Source organism: Anarrhichthys ocellatus, unplaced genomic scaffold (genome assembly GCF_004355925.1).
Source record: "Anarrhichthys ocellatus isolate YVR2014 unplaced genomic scaffold, GSC_Weel_1.0 scaffold139, whole genome shotgun sequence".
Classification (NCBI taxonomy): domain Eukaryota; kingdom Metazoa; phylum Chordata; class Actinopteri; order Perciformes; family Anarhichadidae; genus Anarrhichthys; species Anarrhichthys ocellatus.
The window spans coordinates 395952-416776 of NW_022280169.1; the positions used below are offsets into that span (position 1 = coordinate 395952).

The following is a 20825-nucleotide window of genomic DNA, read 5'->3' on the forward strand; positions in this document are numbered from 1 at the left end:
GCCTTTTAGTGCACGTTAGTGTGCCTTGTGGTGCACGTTAGTGTGCCCCACTGGTTAGCCCACGGCTCTCATACGACGGTTACAGCTGAATTCGCCGTCCAGACCCACGGCGTTGTGGAAGCGTAGCACCGCCCTTCGGTTCCCCTCCGGTTCCCCTCAGGTAAACACTGTAAGCTCTGTCAGCACTGTTGCCATTGGTTGCACTGTTAGCACCGTTAGCTTCTAGCCGTCAGCTCAGCCGTCTCCATGTTGAGAGCCGTGTGGAGACATTAGATATGCTCTGAATTTAGCATTGAGCACCTTTAATGTCACAATGAATTTCAGTCAATATACCATTATTGTTTTGAAGATTATTTTGGGCATTTTCGCTTTTCTGTGACAGTTCACAATGACGAGGCTGACAGTAAATTTGGGTAGAGAAAGGGGGGTATGACATGCAACACAGGTCCCCAGCTGAAACTGAACTGGCGTCTTTGCAGCTGAAACCATTCAGCTACCAAGTTATTGTTATTGTTAAACTCTCAAATATCACCATTGGTTTGGACCTTAAAATCCTGTATTGACCGGGCAATAGACCAATTCACAGTCGTAAACATAAACAATCCAAATGTGTCCCAGTTTATTTCCTGTTGCAGTGCATCGGAATGACATCACCACTCAGGAATCACACTCACCACATGGAATTTCATCCAAACGGTCGATTGTCTGCATTCTCAATACTCTTCTTGGAACAAATTTCATGAGTCTGGTTTTGGGAGATAGCAATGACTGTGATGCACAGTATGACGGTCCTGGATCAGAGGAACATCAAGCAGAGAAGATCTGAGCTTCTGCTGGATCATGAACATGAAGTTCAGCTGTGAACACAGATGAGTGTTATGGGTCACTAAATGAACAGACAAAAGTACCTGGTTTTACCTTGATGAGCTCCTTTAAGAAGTCTTTTCAAGACTTCAGTCAGTGACCACAGACAGGCATCCAGTTCAGGACCAGAGGGTGAGCTGTAAAATACCTGCACACACTTCTGCTGCCAGACAGGACTGATTGTACCCTGAGAAATGAAAGTATATATATTATACACATATAATGTTGGAACATAGTACAATATGTCGTATACTATATGAAGCTAGTATTGATCAAATAACTGCTGCTAATCCCGGCTGACTAGCTCAATTCTAGATTTGTTTTATTTCGCTGTAAAACTCTGTCCTCTCCTGACCCGAGCCTTTCTGGTCCATGTCCAGATGTGTAGGGCAGCTTTCAGACCAAAAGTAAAACACATTGACTTTATAGTTGTTGAGCATCTTTATATTGTTGCTTTGTGTGTCTTTGTAGCCTTTTGTGGTTGCGAGTCTCTTTGCAGTTGTTTTGCATCTCTTAAATGAATTAAAAATGTGTTAAACGTAAAGACAGTTCCCCAGTTAAGATTCACACCAAAGAGACGGACTGCGTGAAGCCCACTTAACCTCGGTGTTTCTAAGGATCCGGAATCCAGCCCTGAGAACTCACAGATTGGTGGAGCTGATAGAAAACACACGTCGATACAGTCTTTGCAGCTAGATGCGAGATGATCTGGTCCTCAGTCTGGAACTGGTGAATCTGTGGAATAGAAGTCTTTTCAGAAAACGCGTAGGCCTATGCCGTTTAAAATGCATTTGTGTTTTTTAGTTAGCCCGAGGAGAGAGGGGGACTTACAAGATGTGACATGAGACCCAGGTCTTGAAACAACACCACCAGGATCTCCACGCAGTACAACGTGACTGCTGGAGACAGGCTCCGAGACGTCAGGCGGGATGTGATCCTCTCCACCAGAGTCAAGCTGAGGCAGGTCAGCTCCACGCTGCTGTCATGGCAATGCGCCGATAGAGAAAGCGCTCCGACCTCGGGGACGAGTCCACACACCCCGGACAATATCAGGCCAGCCACATCCACAGCCCTTTGGCTGGGACACGATCCCGACAGAAAACATCTGTACGCATCTGTTAGACAGTCGAAGCGCTCTCTCATGGTGGATCGGTCTCTGCTGCTCGTTATGCGCTCCATGATGCTGCCTCTTCCGCGTGGACCTGCCATGTGATACACGCGGAAGCAGTGCTGGCGCAAATAACGCCGAAGTCAGCCGGAGTCAAGTCACCTAGAGTTAACAAAATAAGACCGGATGTATGCCAGATGAGCCGTAAAATAAAACGAACTCCAGCTCGTTTGGTTCTGGTGGACTAGACATCAATGACGACCACAGCATGACATGACATGAATCATGACAGTACACATGGACTGACTGCTCAAGTAGTCCACTAGATATGTTGTGGCCTATATTAGCAGCAGTACAGTCTTGGGCTAAATATTATTGGTGGTAGAGATGGGCAAAAATACATCAAAATGTATTTTGATACAAAATACAAAATACCCCTCAAATAAATGTATTAAAATAAAATACAAAATACTGGTGCCAGAAAATGTAACAAAATACAATACATGTATTTTGTATTTAAAATATAGGAAATACTTTTTTCTGGATTTTCCGTTTTCTCACAATTTGGTATAGCAGAGCATTCAGGTTTGGGCTATATAATGGACACAAAGCTCTGGTGAAGCCCACAAAAAGGAAGAACAGTCACAGAATGTCTGTGTAACTAAGCAAAGCTATTAAAAGACAACAACTTGATTGATTATGTATATATACATTTTTATCAATGGGACTTAACAGCCCATAAACTTCAACAAGAAAATATTCATCACATATGAATAGCATCACACATTAGGCCTATGTATACTATAAAAGCAAAATATAGAATTAAAACCAGTTGTACACAGGTAAAGAGCCTAAACAAATTACTGTACATCAAGTTCTGCACAGAAGAATTAATAAAAATAAAAGGTAAATAGTAAATCAATACAAAAGTGAACAGGTAACTTAACAAGTGAGTAGCCTACTTACTTCTCTTTTACTGTACCTTGGCCAGTGGCATGGTAGCCTACTCATTTCTCTCTTACATTGGCCAGTGGCATGGTAGGCCACATAGTTCTATATTACAGTTAAGTGTCTCATACAGGTTCACAATGACATCTTTATGACATAATAATCCTTCCATTTTGGTTCTTGAGACCCAACCACTGAGTAGCCAGTTTAGTTGCCTTTAAGAACAACTAACTTTTCAAATATTTCTGGTGTTAACCGCCTCCTGTGCGGATGGAATATTATTCCTGCAAACGAGAACAGTCTCTCAACCGGAGCTGAAGAGGGGAGGGTTGTGTTAAATTGAACAAAAAGGAGCTTGATAAGTGGGTACTGCTGAAGAGAAAGCAGGTCTTTTCTGGTGTCCTCCAGGTTATAACTTGTAATACAGTGCAAGATTAGATGGTCAGACGTCTCTTGATAAGGTTATCATGAACATACAAGCTCCCAATCTCCCTCTTCCTATATAGCTAGCTACTCGACTGATAAGTTAACTTGCTAAACACTGGCTATGCACTAGCCTAGACAGCATGCTAGCGTCATTAGCATGTTAGCATCGATCACTAGCTTGATATTATAACCATCACCATGTATATACAATAGGCTATGTAGCCAGACCCAGACATAAATCAAGCTAGTTGACATCTGTCACACTCAGACATTCAGACAATCTGTTGAATTTGAAGATCTGAAGACTGAACTTGTGAACTGTTTTTTGAATGGTGGAGAAAGTATTTTGAGTATTTTAAATACAAAATTACTCCACTCTAAAGTATTTTGTTACAAATTACATTAGATTTTTATCGGCCCGATCAAATACAAATTACAAAATACTCAAAAGTAATTGAAATACGTATTTGAAATACAAGTAATAGAAATACTGCCCATGTCTGGTGGTCAGGTTGTATTGTCACACAATTGTACAGCACAGCATACAGAGAAGTTCGCCTCTACATTTAACCCATCGTAGCTACCAGGAGCAGTGGGCAGTGTCCGTGCTTGGTCTGTGTGGACACGAGATCCAGAAATTCTCAGCATCCCAAGCCAAGACCCCACGGACTGTACTGCCACACCAGATAGCACATAACATAACATGCATCTTTTGGTAAACAAGGAACTTGAATGTAACTGTTGCACATTCAATTACAATGTTTACAAGAGGTGTAAGGATGAGGAAACGTTAAACTCTATAAGGGAGACTTTTATTTTGACATAAACGTTTTTCAATAGTAATTTATATGACCGGAAGTACAGTTTTCAAACGTTAGCCTACACTCTACATGGAGAGCATCATGAGTAAATATTGTTAACCATATAGTCACGAAGACAAAACAGAAGAAAATAACTTATAGTATAATAAAACGTTGCTGTGTTCCCATGGTCCTATGTTTCCCAGATTTATATGGTACATAATGGAAATATTACAAAGGGTTCTATGTACCCAGGATCCTCTACATTTGTGCTCTCCAGGGTCCTACGTTTCCCCCAACCCATTCTTATTCCCAAATGGTCACATTCTTGGTCAGGACTCCTTCGTGTCACTTAGTTTAAGGCAACATTAGGAACAGAAAGTGCTTTGGGTTATAAAAGGTACGTTTTTGACAACCTGTGAATTAGAATGGGTTGTTTCAGCAGCTCTGTACAGTATATAATGGGAATTATGTTCCCAACTCTATTCACTTAATATGGCATGGGCTATTGTGGGAACTTGTCAAAGGGAACATAGAATGGAGTTTAACATAGAGCCCTGGGAAAATTTATTTTTGTTAGCACAATATTGACGAACATAGAACATATTGTGAATATAGGCCCGTGGTAACATAGGAGGCTGGGAACATAAGGACCCTGAACATAGGACTTTAGAAACATATGGAACCTGGGAACATAGAACCGTGGGAATATAGGACCCTGGGAACATAGAACCTTGGGAACATAGGACCCTGGGAACATAGAACCTTGGGAACATAGGACCCTGAACATAGGACTTTAGAAACAAATGGAACCTGGGAACATAGAACCTTGGGAATATAGGACCCTAGGAACATAGGACCCAGGGAACATAGAACCTTGGGAACATAGGACCCTGGGAATATAGGACATTGGACACATATGATCATGAGAACATAGGAACTTGGACACATAGGACCCTGGGAACATAGGACCCTGGGAACATAGGACCTTGGGAACAGAGGACCCTGGGAACATAGGACCTTGGACACATATGATCATGAGAACATAGGAATTTGGAAACATAGGACCTTGGGAACATAGGACCCTGGGAACATAGGACCTTGGGAACATAGGACCCTGGGAACATAGGACCTTGGAAACATATGATCATGGGAACATAGGAACTTGGAAAGACAGGACCTTCATTTAACATTAATTTGTAACAGAAGTATTTACCCCCTATTAAGATGCAGTTAATAACACTGTCTTATTGGACTCAGATAGTGCAGAATATCATTTAGTCAAATCATGAACGTTATCTAAGAAAATCTTGCAATGGATGAAAACAGCATTTGAGTATGAGATAATGTAAATTAAAAATGTTCTTAAGGTTTCATAAAATCACCTACTGAATAAATAACTGTCAAGATTTTACTGTGGTTCTCCACTTTTGGTGATACTGTTAGATAGATCTCCTTGGTCACTGTGTGGCAGCCCACTGATATCGGATTTGAGCTGTGTTCGATTGTATGTAACAATAAACTTGATTTGACGGATGTAATCTGATTTGAGATAAGATGAGTCACTAAAGGATTGCATTGTTTAATCATCATTTCATTAATTGTAATAGATACCATCAAGAACTGCGATGTGTTACAAATGACAAAAAGTCATTCATGACATCTTCTAAGTCATCTTCTAATTTGCTCTTGAACTAAGTAACCAATTTTATTTACTTTCATCTCTGACCACTCTCTTCTCTTTTTAGTAGTTGAAGATGTACATTGAGTTCTGTAGATATCCATTGGGAAAAATGTTATTAATTACTGTTGGATTGGACTGTATGATGGCCTATATCATTATCTAACTAAATACTTTCACTCAAGTATTTTATTTAGTACAACATTTAGGCACCTCTTCTTTTCAGAGCACTTTCTATTTCTCCTCGACTACATTTCCAACACGTTGGGAAATACTGTACTTTTTGCTTCACTTTAACTTTAGTTGTTACTTCACAAATGAAGATTTGGGAATACAAAACATAAATAGAGTATGAAATATGAAGTTTTCTTGTACCTAGCAGTTTCTACAAGTACAGCTGAAACAATTAGTCGGTTGACTGAAAATTAATTGTAAACTATTTTGATATTTGAGGTCATTTTGCATGTAAAAAATAATGTAATGGTTCAGGCTCCACAAATGTTTTAGATTTGCTGCTTTCCTTTCAATAAAGTGTATTATTGTAATGAATTAGTAATAATGTTGAAGTCTGGACTGTTGGTTGAACTAAAGAAATATTGTGATGTAGGTTTTTCTTTGTAAAGCCCCAAATCAAAAATCTGCCTCAGAGGGGTTTACAATCTGTACTGCACAAGACATCGCGTCTCAAGGACTCTCACATTGGAAAAGGTAAATCTCCCCCAAAAAAAACTTTAACGGGGAAAAACGAAGAACCCAAGAGAGCAACAGAGGATCACTTTATTTATAATAGAGTGTTTTTGCAGTAGGGTATTAGCCTTGTACTGTAACTCAAGTAAAGAATGTTCCACCACTGGTCACAATATTAATCCAAATCCCAGAATATTTAACAGAATAACAGAGTATTTTGTATATTCCCAGCTTTCCAAATTTCTGTTACCTCTACAATGTATATCCAATATGTTAATCACTGTTTGGTTCTTGTTTGTTTTGTTGTAGTTCTTCTAATGTTTTTGCAAATTCTACGTTTTGTGGTCAGTTTAGATTTGAGGAAATTGTGTTTTATTCTGAAGGACTGGAGACGCCGGAAATCGTATTGTTTTTGCTGCTGGGGTCAAACTGATGTGTTCACAGAGATACTTTGTTGTTAAAGCGGATTGTTCAACAGCGAAATAATGCGCAACATTGCTACGACTGACATTTAGGGAAGTTTTAATAGACATTATTGCTGTTAAGTGATGGACTTTAGTTGAAAGGAACAGAAATATGCAGCTTTGACAACTCTCAATTCTTCCTGTCTGGAAGCTGATTGGCTAAGTTAAACGTCGGCTCAGCGTCTGTCAAGTATGTTAAGTCTTTGTTTTATTTTGTCAAAACTGTTGTGTTTGTCAGTAAATGTGTAGTCAACTTTAGTACCGATGTACGCTGTGTGTTGGGGTTTATCTGTAGTTACCCACTCCAGCAAGTAACGTAACAAAAAGTCAACACAAGCTAGCAAGGTAGCGTTAGTGAGTTTGTTAGCTGGCTGGCTAGCCAGCGTTAGCTAACAGTTACCAGCCTGGGACGCAGCCTGAAATCGAGGGTTTTGTCAAAGAATCTTTCATTTATTACATTGTCTGCAACGTGTGAAACTAATTGTCTTTATCTACCCGCTTGGCTGCGTCGGCTTTTGTTAGTTATCTTCCTGTTTTACTTGTACGTGGTTTGTATTGTTGGTTATGTTAGCAAGTAAAGCCATTCTATTGTCCATTGTTTTTTCATCTACCGGTAAAGCTAACAACTAAAAGGTGACGTTAGTGTGAGATGTGACGACCAGGGCATGCTGGGTGTTCTGCCTGCAACGTGTTACTGCTTTGATTTGATCAATAAGGCGTTAGCTTCATTTCAAACCTGAGCTCTTTTTTATTAGCAAGTTGAGAATTTGCAACATTCCTCTCATTTGGCATTCGTGTCATTTAACGGTAATGGTTCTGTTATTATTACTAGTACTACTACTAATGTATGCACAACAAAGCCACACTATTGTGTGACGTTAATAGGTCGACAATACATCAAATACAGATTGTTATTATTAGATCACTGTGTTTCTATCCAGCTTCCCACCTTTTTTCTGACAGTGTGTTTGTGTGTTGCAGAGTGCTGGTCCTGTCTCAGCCTCTCAGTGCAGCTGTGTATCTACAGGTGCAGCTCCGATATGACTAAGAGAAGCCCGTCTCTTCAGCTTGTCAAAAGGTAAATTACTTTTTAGTTTTTGACTTTCGTGTTCAATAAAATAAGTTCAAATACTTAAAAGAAGTAATTTCTCTCAACAACAAAAACTATTTGAGTTAAACCTGTGTGGTCTGGAACAAAACCATGTGGTCTCTCTGAAACTCCATGTCCTCCGAACCTGCAATCTACATTGCAGCAATGATTTAGGAGCTGGACATACTGCAAAAAGTACCCAGACAACGTATGCGTACACAAATGTGTTTATACTACACTGGGTGTGTGCATAGGTGGCGTGTTCACGTATATTTGTGTGGGCCACGCTTGAAGTCCAGAAGGTTATACATTTTGGCAGGCAGCTTGTGGTCGGTCTGCACTGGACACTTGATCTGTGTGGACATGGGTAGCTGACAAAATGAATCTCACACACACTCGCTGCCATGCGAACGCATGAAGCATAACTTCTGCTTCAGTCTAATCCAGCTGCTTTGTCCTGTATAAATCACCTTAGTGGCGCTAGAGATCCCTGAATGGAAGCTTTAAGTTAAACCTGCTGTACACATATTCAACTGAACTTAAAGCTCATATAGTTCCCTATAAGGATTATACTTGTATTAATGCATTTGTTGATTTCTCACCATGTATGATATCATAAAGACAACTCTTGCATAGGTGTCAAACTAATGTAGCTGTGTAATTACATTTGGAAGGTGTCTCATGTTTGAGTCCAGAAAGAAGCTTACTGGTTATCTAACAAACCGGAAGAGGTCAAATTTATAACATGTCTGTATGAACTAATGCAGCAGAACAAGATTAATATCTGCAGACATCAGGTCAGTGTGTCAGTTTGTTATACAGGCATGTTCACCCAACCGAGGCTATGAGTGACAGCGGAAAAAATGGTCAGATGTTCTGTAAGACCCATTCCCTTTGTTGTAATGTAAGCTGACAGAATATTGATGCGACAGTCATTATTGTAGGGCGATGTTCTATGATATGATTTACCTTTTTATAAAAATCAAGAGACAATTAAAAGTGGCACTAGACTAAATGATAACGCAAACTATATTTTTTCCATATTTCCATTTCTTTGGCAGTTACTGATATCGTCTACTGCATCGAAAAATCACAAAACTTCAAGCTGTTTTTGCTGAACTCATTCTAAATCACAGCTGAGCTAGTCTGACGCTAAGCAACGTAGCAACGTATTGCTTGTTGGGTATTGTCGTACAGTATTGTCATACAGTTGGATGTCAGTCAATTATTAGCAGTGTAAAAGGGGTGAGCCCATGCCAGTGTATATGTCAGTCCACTGTTGTTGTACAGTCTCAGAGTGCATCTTATTCCTCACAAAGGATCTGGAGCCGAGGACAGACACGAGGCAGAGGGCACTTTAACCAGAAAACAGTTGTTATCAAGTTACTCGCTGTATGAACATGAACACGATGTTAGAGACGTTTGTCATTTTAACCAAAGAAAGTAGCTCTGACTGAAAATGAGCAGCTGCGACCTGAATGTTATGTCCACCTCTGCGCTGAGCCCATCGCTGTATTTTGCTCTTCACATTGTCTGAACTCTGTTACTCAACTTGTGTGCGCCCAAATAATTAGTCACATTCAAATTTTCACTCACATATTCAGTGAAATGCTTACACCGTTGGGCCTGATTTAAAGGAGTGCGTGAGTGTGTAAAGATGGTCTTTCATGTTATGTCTTTAACCGGTTTTTCAGTCAACTTGGTGTACTAGCTCCTTTTGCAAGGCATCATTTTCCCAAGCACCTGTCTACTAGAGGTGCACAACAGTGAGGTCACCAACCCTTGGCAGCTGAGTCAGAAACTAGCATTCCCATCTGTTAAGTACAGATGAACATTCCCATTCTGAAATGTGACAGGATGCTGAACCATCACTGCAGAAGGAACCCTGAGCTTCATGAGGAGCTGCAGATCCAGGCTGCAGTGGCAGCGGGGGATGTCTGCACGGTCAGGAGAATGCTGGAGCAAGGATACTCACCGAAGATCCGGGACGCCAACGGCTGGACACTGCTCCACTTCTCTGCTGCCAAAGGGAAAGAGAGATGTGTTCGAGTCTTTCTTGAGCATGGAGGTCAGAGGCTTTGTCTTTTTTTCGTCTTGCTGTTGAGGTTGACTTCATTTGGTGGTGAGCATTATGTCATAATGGGTCTTAACACTAGAGGTCATTATTTTACTGGAAGAGACAGCCTTTCATTCACCTCTGTGTTGGTTGAAAGCCATTCCAGTTGAAAAATATATAACATGATGTCACACATATGTTCTTCAAACAGCAAGGAAATAGTCCTTACAATATGTGATGTTGAATATTTTGTTTTCTAAATCTATATCTGAGGATGTATATATATGATGCTATAAAAAGCATTTGAAGTTACACAACACATTGAAATACAACTATGGCCGTTACATTTGGGTTTTATTTCCTTCAACGACAGACTATGTTTAAATTACAATCAGTAAACTTAGAACTTAGATTTGTCTGAAAGCTTTGATACATCACTAAAGCAAACAATAACCACTTATTGTAACTTATACATACTTTGTAATGCAAAACAGGAAACTAGAGGACAACTATGGTCATTATACTTTAGTTACAATACTGGTCAGTAACCAGTAATGATGAAGTCTTATGATACCTGCCATAAATAGTCATTATAACATGCTTAATAATGTGTTATAGTTATTGTTCTAAAGCATATTGAATATGTACAGTGCTATAAGCTGATTATAATGCAGTACAAGCATGTTTATAAAGCATGATGTACGTGATCATTGTGAAAGTGTTATACAGCACTTTTCAATACAGATGTTACAAAGTGCTTCACATAACAAGAAAAGCAGATAAATGAAGCACAAGTAACAATAAAAAATATCAATAATAGTAACATATCAGAATTTTCTGCAAAATCTAGGTTTGCTAATCATAATTGAAACCTGTAATTACCGTAACTCCAATATTGTAATTATACAGCATGGGCATGTGAACGAGGAAATAAAGAGAGTTATTGATGACATTTCTACAGCTGGTGCAATAGAAACACCTGTTCTGTTAGAATGTTACTAAAGTTTCCTGTAGCTTTAATTATATCTACATTTTCTGCCAAACACACCTTAAAGACGACTATATTTCCTCTAACTCACTGAATGGATTGCTTCAGTTTGATCTTACTTTGTGAGCGTAGATAAATGGCCCTTTAAAGGAACAGTGTGTACCATTTAGGGGGATTAATTGGCAGAAATGGAATATAATATGCAAACCTATGTTTTCATTAGTGACCAAAACTAAGAATCTTTTGTTTAGCTTAGAAAAAGCCATTTATATCTACATAGGGAGCGGGTCGTCCTCCATGGAGTCTGTCATGTTGCTCCACTATGATTCTACGGCAGCTACCTAAAAGCAGGGATGGCTACCAAAACTCTGTATTAAACTTCCCTCTGATTGTTAAAGATCAGAGTATTGATAAGCTCTGACCTCACTGTGGCTTTTTATTAGTACTTTTTAATGTTTTGGTGTAATTTAATACTAGAGTTGACGGCAACTACGATTGTTACTGTAATAAAACATTTAATACTTTATCAATACATCTGTTCAACATGTAATCGGCCGCTATGTTTACACGGGAACAGCACGCACAATCGGCAAAAATCTCTTTTTTTCTTTTACAAACCAGCTGAAACTGAAGCGGTGTAACTGTGAACGTCTCTGCTGGCTGAGATAAAGCAGACAGGAGGATAGTGCATGTCTGATACTATCTGATGTCTGTGGTCTTCATTATTGATTGTTATTTCTAAACTTCACTCAGAAAAATTATTTATTTCATTGACATTTTACATTTGTTTCCAGTGAGATATGAATGACTTTATTTAGTGACTTTGCTGTTGTAAACATAACTGTTGCTGCTCTAGAAACAATATTCAGTTATATCTAAATTATAAATAAGATCTAATCCTGTTCTGAATTTACTTCTTTTTAAAATGATTGATAAAAGTAGCTCCTTGTAGTAATAACATGCTAAAGATATAAATCCCTACCTGAAGGCCACCGTAGTTCTCCGACCTGGGAGCGGAGGTGCCACTAAATCTCACACACTGCTCCTTTAAGTAAACCTGACTGTTGACACTAGTGTGTAAAACTGCTGTTCTGTCTTTTGCTCTAAAGTCATGTTATCCCTGCCCACTGGAAATTGATATGAACAGTTAAAGGACGTTTCACGTTTTTACACTGAGGAAATCTGTTGCTTGGTCATAATGTCTAGCTGTGTCTGAACTCGGGTGCCCTGTATTTGTCACAATCCTGAGGTGTAGTAGTGCACCTAGAGTATAATACCAACTAGGGGACAGTTAGTGTGGACTCAAAGCAAAACTCTTTTGTATGGATTATGGATTTTCCTCTCATTTCAACTCTTTCCACTCTCCTTTGTGCAGCTGACCCCACAGTGAAGGACTTTATTGGCGGCTTCACTGCACTTCACTATGCTGCTATGCATGGCAGAGCACGCATCGCCCGACTGATGCTGGAATCTGAGTTTCGCAGTGACATTATAAATGCAAAAAGCAATGACGGCTGGACGCCACTGCACGTGGCCGCCCATTACGGCCGAGACTCGTTTGTACGCCTCCTCCTCGAGTTCAGGGCCGAGGTGGACCCCCTGAGTGACAAAGGGACCACACCACTACAGTTGGCCATCATTCGTGAGCGCTCCAGTTGTGTACGGATCCTTCTGGACCACAGTGCCAACATTGACATTCAGAACGGCTTCCTGTTGCGATATGCCGTCATCAAAGGAAATCACTCATACTGCCGCATGTTCCTGCAGCGGGGAGCGGACACTAATCTGGGACGCCTTGAAGACGGCCAGACGCCCCTGCACCTGTCCGCCCTCAGGGATGATGTGATGTGCGCCCAGATGCTGTACACGTACGGGGCTGATGCCAACACCAGGAACTACGAGGGCCAGACACCAGTAGCTGTATCTGTTAGCATGTCTGGGATCAGCCGGCCCTGTCTGGACTTCCTCCAGGAAGCCACCAGTGAGTCTCACCAACACACTACATGTCCCACTGCGTTCCACCTGTTCACACCGAGTTAAAACAATTTAACAGCTAGTTCATCTTATGAATAGTAATAATGATAACACAAGTCCTAATGCTTTTTTTCTCACCAACATTTAAAAACTCCAGATATACTTGATAGAACCACAAAAAAAAGCAAAGCATTTGAAAAGTTTAAACTAGCAAATGTCATACATGCTAAATTACTTATACTATAAATCCTTCATTAAATTAGTCATCAAGTAATTTTCTGCAATCAATATTTTGATATCATCTTTTTTTGGAATTGTCCACAGATGTGCATAAATAACTGACTTTTTCACAGGTATACACATGTTCTGTTTGGTAGTGATCAGTGGTGGAATGTAACTAAGTACATTTACTCAAATACTCTACTTAAGTACAATTCTGATGCTACTTTCTACTTTCCTACATTTGACAGGGAATATTGTATGTTTTACTTCACTACGTTTATTTACGAGTACACGAAGTACAATGCATTGTTAAAGTAGATTAAACCACCCAACCAGTTACATTGAAATGCATCTTGCATGTTACTGTAATAATGATAATAATTATAATAATGTAACACCTGAAGAGCCCATTTGGCTGCATAGTAAGTACTTTGACTTTTATACTTGAAGTATATATTTTTTATTATTTAGTTACATACTTTTACTTGAGTAAGATTTTGAAAGTTTTACTTGTAACAGAGTTTTTTTTTTTTTTTTTTTTAATCGGGGTATTCATAGGCCTACTTTTACTTAAAGTTACTTAAAGGAACTTTCATTTTGTGTTGATTCTGGCGCCCCCTGTGGACGGAAGTAGTAGTGTTTCCGAGCACCGGAGTCCTTTTAAGAAAACCTCATTTTACTGGAGCAAGGTCTTTCAGTACTCTCTGTGCGGTCCTGGTCCTCCTGTGCCTCTCTTCTCTCCAGGGGGCCCAGCAATACGACCTGGGCCCAGTCAAGTTGACTTTTGAGACTTGGGAGACAGAGATGTCTATTTGACAGAGGCTGATGTTTCAATCTGTAATGATCATCATGCACTCACAACCAGTGTTGAAAGAATGATTCTAAAGCTATGGGTTGTATGGAACAACAGTGTGAAAAAATAGATTCTATTGACAGATAAGAATAAAGCTAAAATAAAGGTCAATATAAATCTTGCAGGCTGTTCTTTTTAAACCTATATGACATCGTTACTTTACTTAGTTAGACTTGCAATATGATACTGCTCGATCGCAGGCCCCTGAATTTCATCCAATCAAAATCATATCATGACAGACTTTGTGAAATCAGTAAATATCATATGGTTTTCCAATAGTGGTGTAACGCGGATTAATTGACAGAGTTTTACCATCAGAGTAGGAACTACAGTTTTACTGCCAGTTGTTATCGGCTGATGTTCAGTAACGATATGTGATCAGGACGTGAGCGTTGACCCCTGATGTCACAAATGTGTGATGAAATGAGCAGGAGGAGAGCTAGTAACGTTTGCATCATGGATGCTAACAGCTAATGTTCGTAGGTTTCCTGAGTTACATTATGATGTGTTCAGGCTCTGTTCAGTAAAAACGAGTACTGGGCGAAGGTAAATTATAACATCATCATGATGTGTTCAAATATAATAGTTTGAAGATGTTTTTGCAGCAATAAAAATAAATATTAGCGATGAGTTATGACCTGTTAAACTTGCTAACACTAGCGCTAATCAGCTTATGATGCATCATTAAATCTACTAATAGTTAGAACTGTGTGTTTTTATGCATATAACCACTATAGATGACTAACAAAGTGAAAGGAAAAGATTTAGAACTTTTGATGGTTTACACTGACTTCAGAGCGGTTCAAATGATTTTTAGGATGGTGGTGACGATATGGATCATCGATGATGGGCAGTTGGTATCGGCGCATCTTTAAAATTTGTATCTGCTCCCTTTATTAGTTTGTGCTACTCCTTGACTCAAAAATGTGATACAATGCAAACCATGAGTTTTATGATCTGTTGCACCGCTATTGTCCGAAGAATCGATATAATATTGTAGCTAATATACACCCCTAGTACTGAGACATTAGGACTTGCAGTATGACTACAACTGAGTAGAACTGAGAAATCTGTGAAAGTGAATGGGGTGTAGAAAAGGATTACAAGTTCAGCACAAAACAAGTTTTTATTGGCAGTTGTGAGGAGGAAAAAGGTGGAAACATGTAAAGGGTTCAAGGTGGCTGCGTGCCAGCACGAGGTTCTAATGACTAGTGTTCAGCCACGGAACAATCCCAGGGTGGAGGAACATTACCTGAAGCATTGTGATTTGGGGAACAATGGCTGCATTCCTCCGCTGCCCCCTGCACTTTGATATCAAAGATACTGATTCAGACAAGTCCTTTCAGAGACTCCAATCCCTCAGCCAGATCACATATCTGTGGGTTATTGATTACACCTCTGCCTCCTGGATTAACTCATATGCCATGAAAGGCTTGTCCCACACTGTATGACAGACACCCAGCCCTTTTGCTTCCCCTCGGTTTTTCTCATGTCAAATACTGCAACATGTACAACTGTCCTCATACAAAGGTTCCAACTTCAAGCAAAGCCAAAATCTTATACATACTCTACATAATTTTTGAAAAAACAAGTCTAGATTTCTGATCTTCAAAGTCAATGAATCATTAAAAAAGGCATAATGCTACCTCCTGTAGAGTGTGCAGCCTGTTGACCTGAGGATAGTGTTTGCACTCAGTGAGTGGGGCGTGACGAATGAACAGCAGGAAATTGCAAAATACTCGCCTGAGAATATAATATATATATCTAGGGCTTTTATTTTGAAAGGTAAGAACAGAAGGACTGGATCTGGTCTGTGTTGACATTGTCACAGTTTAAAGAAGTGATAAAGTTACTATATTATATGTGGGACTCAACCCGTTCCACACAATGTGATTGGTTGATGCCAATGATGATGTGTTTACGGTGCGACAGCTCAGAAAAATCAACCTCGTTCCGTAAAATAAATGGGTCACTTCCAATTTTCGCGTTGCGTTACTCGCAGGAGTTTGATCGTGGGATCATTTGTGTTTATTTGCATCGTTCGCTTCATTCGCGCTAGATGAGTCGGAGGGGCTTATCTCCATGGAAACCGTTATCAACTAAGTCATTTATTTCCACCACCATGGAAGAAATAACCATATTTCTGCTTTGTACATGTTGTGGAAGTCCCACATGTCCTGGGAAACTAAACGGTGTCTTGTCTGGGTTCATAACATCATCGCTCCGTGAATTTCATCGAGGAGTGAAATTGTTCCAAAAGCTAACCAAGTAGTTTTGTTACCTAAACCTAACTGCATTGTTTCCTGTTAAGGCGGAAGCTCATTTAAAAGACTGTATGCATGTAACCAGCGTAAATTGACAGCTGTTGCTGCACCAAAAATGACAAGTCACTTTGGGTGCGATATACAAACCGTTGTATGAGGATGAGTAGATGTTGGTGCATGTGAGCGTGCCCCAGTAGCCAGCTTATGGCCACCGCTATGCACTGCACTCATACGGCAGTTACAGCTGATAACGCCACCCTGACTCACAATGTCATCTTGGAAGCGTAGCACGAAGTTAACACTGTTAGCTCTGTCACCACTGTGGCCTTTGTTTGCACTTTTAGCGCTGTGAGCACCATTAGCTGCACGCAAGCAGTAGGCAGGTGTTCGACACTTGTGCTGCCATCCTTTAATGCTTTTACTCTTCCATATACAATATGGAAATCCCCTCAACAACATTGACTACAATACCACACAGTACAAGCTGTAGACACAACACAACATTTTAAACAAGCTTTGTTTATGCTGTGGTAGCAGCTGCCCGCTCGGTACTGAGCATGTGCAACTCTACAGAGATGAGACAGAAGCGAGGTGGCTCACTCTTTAACTACTTCCATCATGGGTTCCTGGTCTGGATTCTGAGGCACTGCATTAACAGCTTATTAGCTATGTTCCTCTCTACTGACCATCTATGACATTAGCTAGCTTTGAGACTTTCTAGGATACTGATCTAGGAACAGATGCACTGCAAGCGTGTGTCTTCTAGAGGCTGTCATTCTTATACTGTCATGGAACTGTTTATCAGGCTCATATAGGTTTTACTGTTTTCAGGTAACTAGGATCAGTGCTCTCCTGTGGACAAACTATGCAAAATGGACATTGGTGATAGCTCAAGCACTTATCTTTGGCTTTCCAAATTTTCATTTCTTGTTACTAATTTCCCAAGATAAATACCAATAATGACTTGTCTGCAATAAGCCAAAAGTCATTCCACCCATGTATGGGTCAGGCCGTAGTAATGAGCATTAATCCACTGTGTAATAACAGTTTCTGTTCCTCTTGCAGGACAACCTCGGACTCTACAAGACTTGTGTCGTATAAAGATCCGTCACTGCATCGGCCTTCAAAGCTTGAAGTTGTTGGAGGATCTACCAATTGCAAAGGTTATGAAAGACTATTTAAAACACAAGTTTGATAATGTGTGAAGGCAACAACAACAGAAGAGGAGAGGCTGACTTAAAAACTCTGTCATTTATAAAGACTATGCAATCACTATCCTCGTCGTCTGGAAGAAATGTCCACAGGTCTGTCCAGATTGGTTCTCTGCTCCTGTTCTCCATCTTAGCCTTTTTACATTAGGAACAGTGGCTGACGATTGGAAATGGATGTGAGCAATGCTTCTGCTTTTTGTGGCAAAAAGAAGCTAGCAGTTAGCGTTATTACCATCTATGTTGTCACTGTAAAAATGTGCATGGTGTTATCCTCGTCATCAAGTGCAAACTCGCCAAGTCTTTTTTTTTTTTTTACTTACCGAAAGTCAAATTTTCTTTATGACTGAAATCAGCGAAGTGTTGAGCTACTTGGGTAATGCTAGCTTTTTAAAAAACTCCCTGATTTTGTTTCATCACCAAATAGTGAGATCAATTTTGGTTGTTTTGGCCTTGTTTGTTTTTCCATTTAATCTAATGCCTATTGTTATTTATTCTTTATGTGCAGTCCTTTTGGAAAATTGTTAATAAGAACCGAAATAAATTATTTCTTACTTAAATTCCCAAAATAGCCTGGTTCCAAACCTCTGAATCACTGCCTGCATCTCCAATTTGTTCAATGACTTATTTAGCAGACAGGTGTTGTGCCCATTGTCAGAGCTAGCTAGCTATGAGACAGGTGTTGTGCTAGCTAGCTATGAGACAGGTGTTGTGCCCATTGTCAGAGCTAGCTAGCTATGAGACAGGTGTTGTGCCCATTGTCAGAGCTAGCTAGCTATGTCGGAAGAAAAGATGTCGGCCGGTAGCCCGTCCAATCATTTCATTAGGGCCAAATGAATAAATGCATCTGGCGGTTTGGGACTGCTGCTGTGTGCTGCAACAAAACAAGAGAGTGTATCAGTCAAAAGTAACACTCCCTGATACGGGACAATATTTCATTTCATAATTCATTTCATAATAACAAGCAAGAATATAACATACAGTTGAAATGATTTTGGAATTTAAGTTTGATGGGTATAAGTAATAATTTGATACTACCAGTTGTCTACACTATGTGTTGGACATTTGAGTTTGGAGTAAATGCACTGTGATAGAACTGTTCTGGACCAGTTGTTGATGGATTCATTGATGATGAGGAAGGTTTTGGATAACACTGACACAACCGCCACAAGCTACAGTCAATGTAAATATATTACATGTACAACAGATATTTTTGTAGAATTTATTTAAGCAATGATCTCTGGTATTCTTAATGTATTTAAAGTTTGGAAAGTATTGTGATCTGTTTGGTGTGACTCCAGTATTTCTTTAATTTTTGTGTGTTTCTGAGTTAAAGAACTCTGTCGTCTGAGAATAATTTGGAATCAACATTCGATCTTTATGGCAGAAATGTTGGGTGCTTTCTTAAAATTCATCATCTCTTGCAGGTAACTCTGTTGTGGAGATTATACTGTGAATTTTTCATTTTGACAAATCAAAATAAAATATAGGATTTGGGATCTAACTGGTCCCCATGCCACAGGAAATATTTTCTTTCTGTGTCTCTGCATGTGTTTAATGATATTGTGTTGCACCTAAAGTTTGTTTTCCTAAAATGTTGTATTCACAAATCCATTCTAACAATGTTCACCTGCATTACCATGTCAGTGTCATTTTCATATTTGGATTTGTCTGCAGCTTTGGATCGAGACATTTGGTGAAAAGTGCACATTCTGACACGCAAACTGTGCTCTATGCAGGTAAACTGAGATTAACACTTGAATACATTTAAACAGGACTACAAACAGGCAGCGAGTGGGTCCGATAGGAAGATGGATAGTGAGTGTCTAGGTTAGGGGAGCTGCATTGAACACACTACAACCACAAAGATACACTCGTGTGTCCTATTTCAGGGGCTGCATCTGTCAAAGTCTGCCTTTAAAGTGAGTGGAGTAACAGGTTGACAGAACCAGTCCTATTTTAAAGGCTCCTCCAAATGCAGTCTGGTTTTGCCTGAATGTGAAGGATGCTGTCTGGTGTCCTCTGGTTCCTAAAGGCCCCTTTACACTGTGTGTCCCCAAAGGTCTAACAAACCAGCGAGTGCATTTCCTCTGAGGCTGAGCAAAATATTGATATTATATATCGATATTGTGATATGAGACTAGTTATTGTCTTAAATTTTGGATATGGCATAATATGTTTTTTAATGCTGCATTACAGTAAAGTGATGTGACCATCTTACCAGACTGTTCTAGCTGTTCTATTTGTCTTTTCCCATTTTGTCGTTATATCTGCATTACTGATTTTTAAAAAATCAAAAATCTCATTTTGTAATAGCAATAGTTAATTAACACCACAAAATCATCGCAATATCATTATTAAGGTATTTAATTTCCTCCCTCAGAAAACTGGCTGCATTCAAACATGAACACATGATGAGAGTACATGACATACCTCTGCTTGCATATGTCTTTTCTATTTCCATCTAGATCCACCAAAGCTTCTTCACACAATCTGACACGTGTCAAAACTGATATTGCAGACTGCAACTAAGACTTTATGAGACCATCTCACACAATGTGGCATACGATGAGCCCGTAAGATCGCTGTTATCGCCCAGTTTATCGGGGCCTGAATCCATTGAATGCTGCATTGATATTTGTTTAATGGTGCCCTTGGAGTTTGGTAATGTTTGTGGTGACCACTTTGTATTTTCCAGTTGGCCATCAGTTGTAACAAGTTTAAACATATTTTGTCAATCCCTACAGAGATAATATATACTTTGAATACTCCTGAGTTACTTCTGTTATGTTCTACTTTGACAGCCATTTGAAACCTCCCAACACTAAACTTTTATTTAGATAAGGATCATCTGAAATAGCCTGTTCTTTGTGAGGGCCGGGTGTCTCTTGGTGCACAGGTACAGCCCTCAGTCTTCTCAATGACACTTGAGTAGGCTGTTTCCTTTAAAAGAGGCAGTCGCTGAAATGGAACTATCACGAAACCAGACAGTATTTGTATAGGCATTCATTTTCTATTTCACAATGTGAGTTTTGTAAATATGTATATGGGCTGTGTTTTTGATTGTAGGTCCAGAAGTAGATTCAATGTCTTGAATCTAATTGATTTGACTATTACTGCCAAGTCTTTTGATGATACATTCAGGGTGCAGCCCCCCCCCCCCCCCCCCCCCCCCCCCCCCCCCCCCCCCCC

At 39.8% G+C, this 20825-nt stretch overlaps 2 protein-coding genes across 8 annotated transcripts in view; one reads left to right on the forward strand and one right to left on the reverse strand.

Annotated features, from left to right (window-relative positions):
* The window catches only part of lins1 (lines homolog 1), an 8752-nt gene extending 6700 nt beyond the window's left edge, over window positions 1-2052 (reverse strand). For 2 of the 3 annotated variants that reach the window (XM_031877515.1, XM_031877514.1), the window contains exons 1-4: window positions 1696-2052; window positions 1510-1599; window positions 919-1051; window positions 675-791 (exon numbers count right to left, since the gene is read on the reverse strand). In XM_031877515.1, the coding sequence (XP_031733375.1) occupies window positions 675-791; window positions 919-1051; window positions 1510-1599; window positions 1696-2043 (688 nt within the window). In that variant the 5' untranslated portion in view covers window positions 2044-2052. The remainder of the gene's footprint in view (window positions 1-674; window positions 792-918; window positions 1052-1509; window positions 1600-1695) is intronic. The other variant, XM_031877516.1, reaches the window with a different exon arrangement.
* Window positions 2053-6949: 4897 nt separating this feature from the next.
* Window positions 6950-20748, forward strand: asb7 (ankyrin repeat and SOCS box containing 7). Of its 5 annotated transcripts, none has more exons than XM_031877531.1 (5): window positions 6950-7785; window positions 7960-8056; window positions 9925-10190; window positions 12488-13093; window positions 17491-20748. In XM_031877531.1, exons 2-5 carry the CDS (start codon window positions 8019-8021, stop codon window positions 17628-17630), a joined length of 1050 nt encoding a protein of 349 aa, XP_031733391.1. In that variant the 5' UTR covers window positions 6950-7785; window positions 7960-8018; the 3' UTR covers window positions 17631-20748. The 5 variants fall into 5 exon arrangements, with proteins under 5 accessions (XP_031733391.1, XP_031733393.1, XP_031733392.1 ...); XM_031877533.1 differs by having other exon boundaries at window positions 6950-7519; XM_031877532.1 differs by having other exon boundaries at window positions 6950-7168; window positions 7734-8056.
* Window positions 20749-20825: the final 77 nt, after the last annotated feature.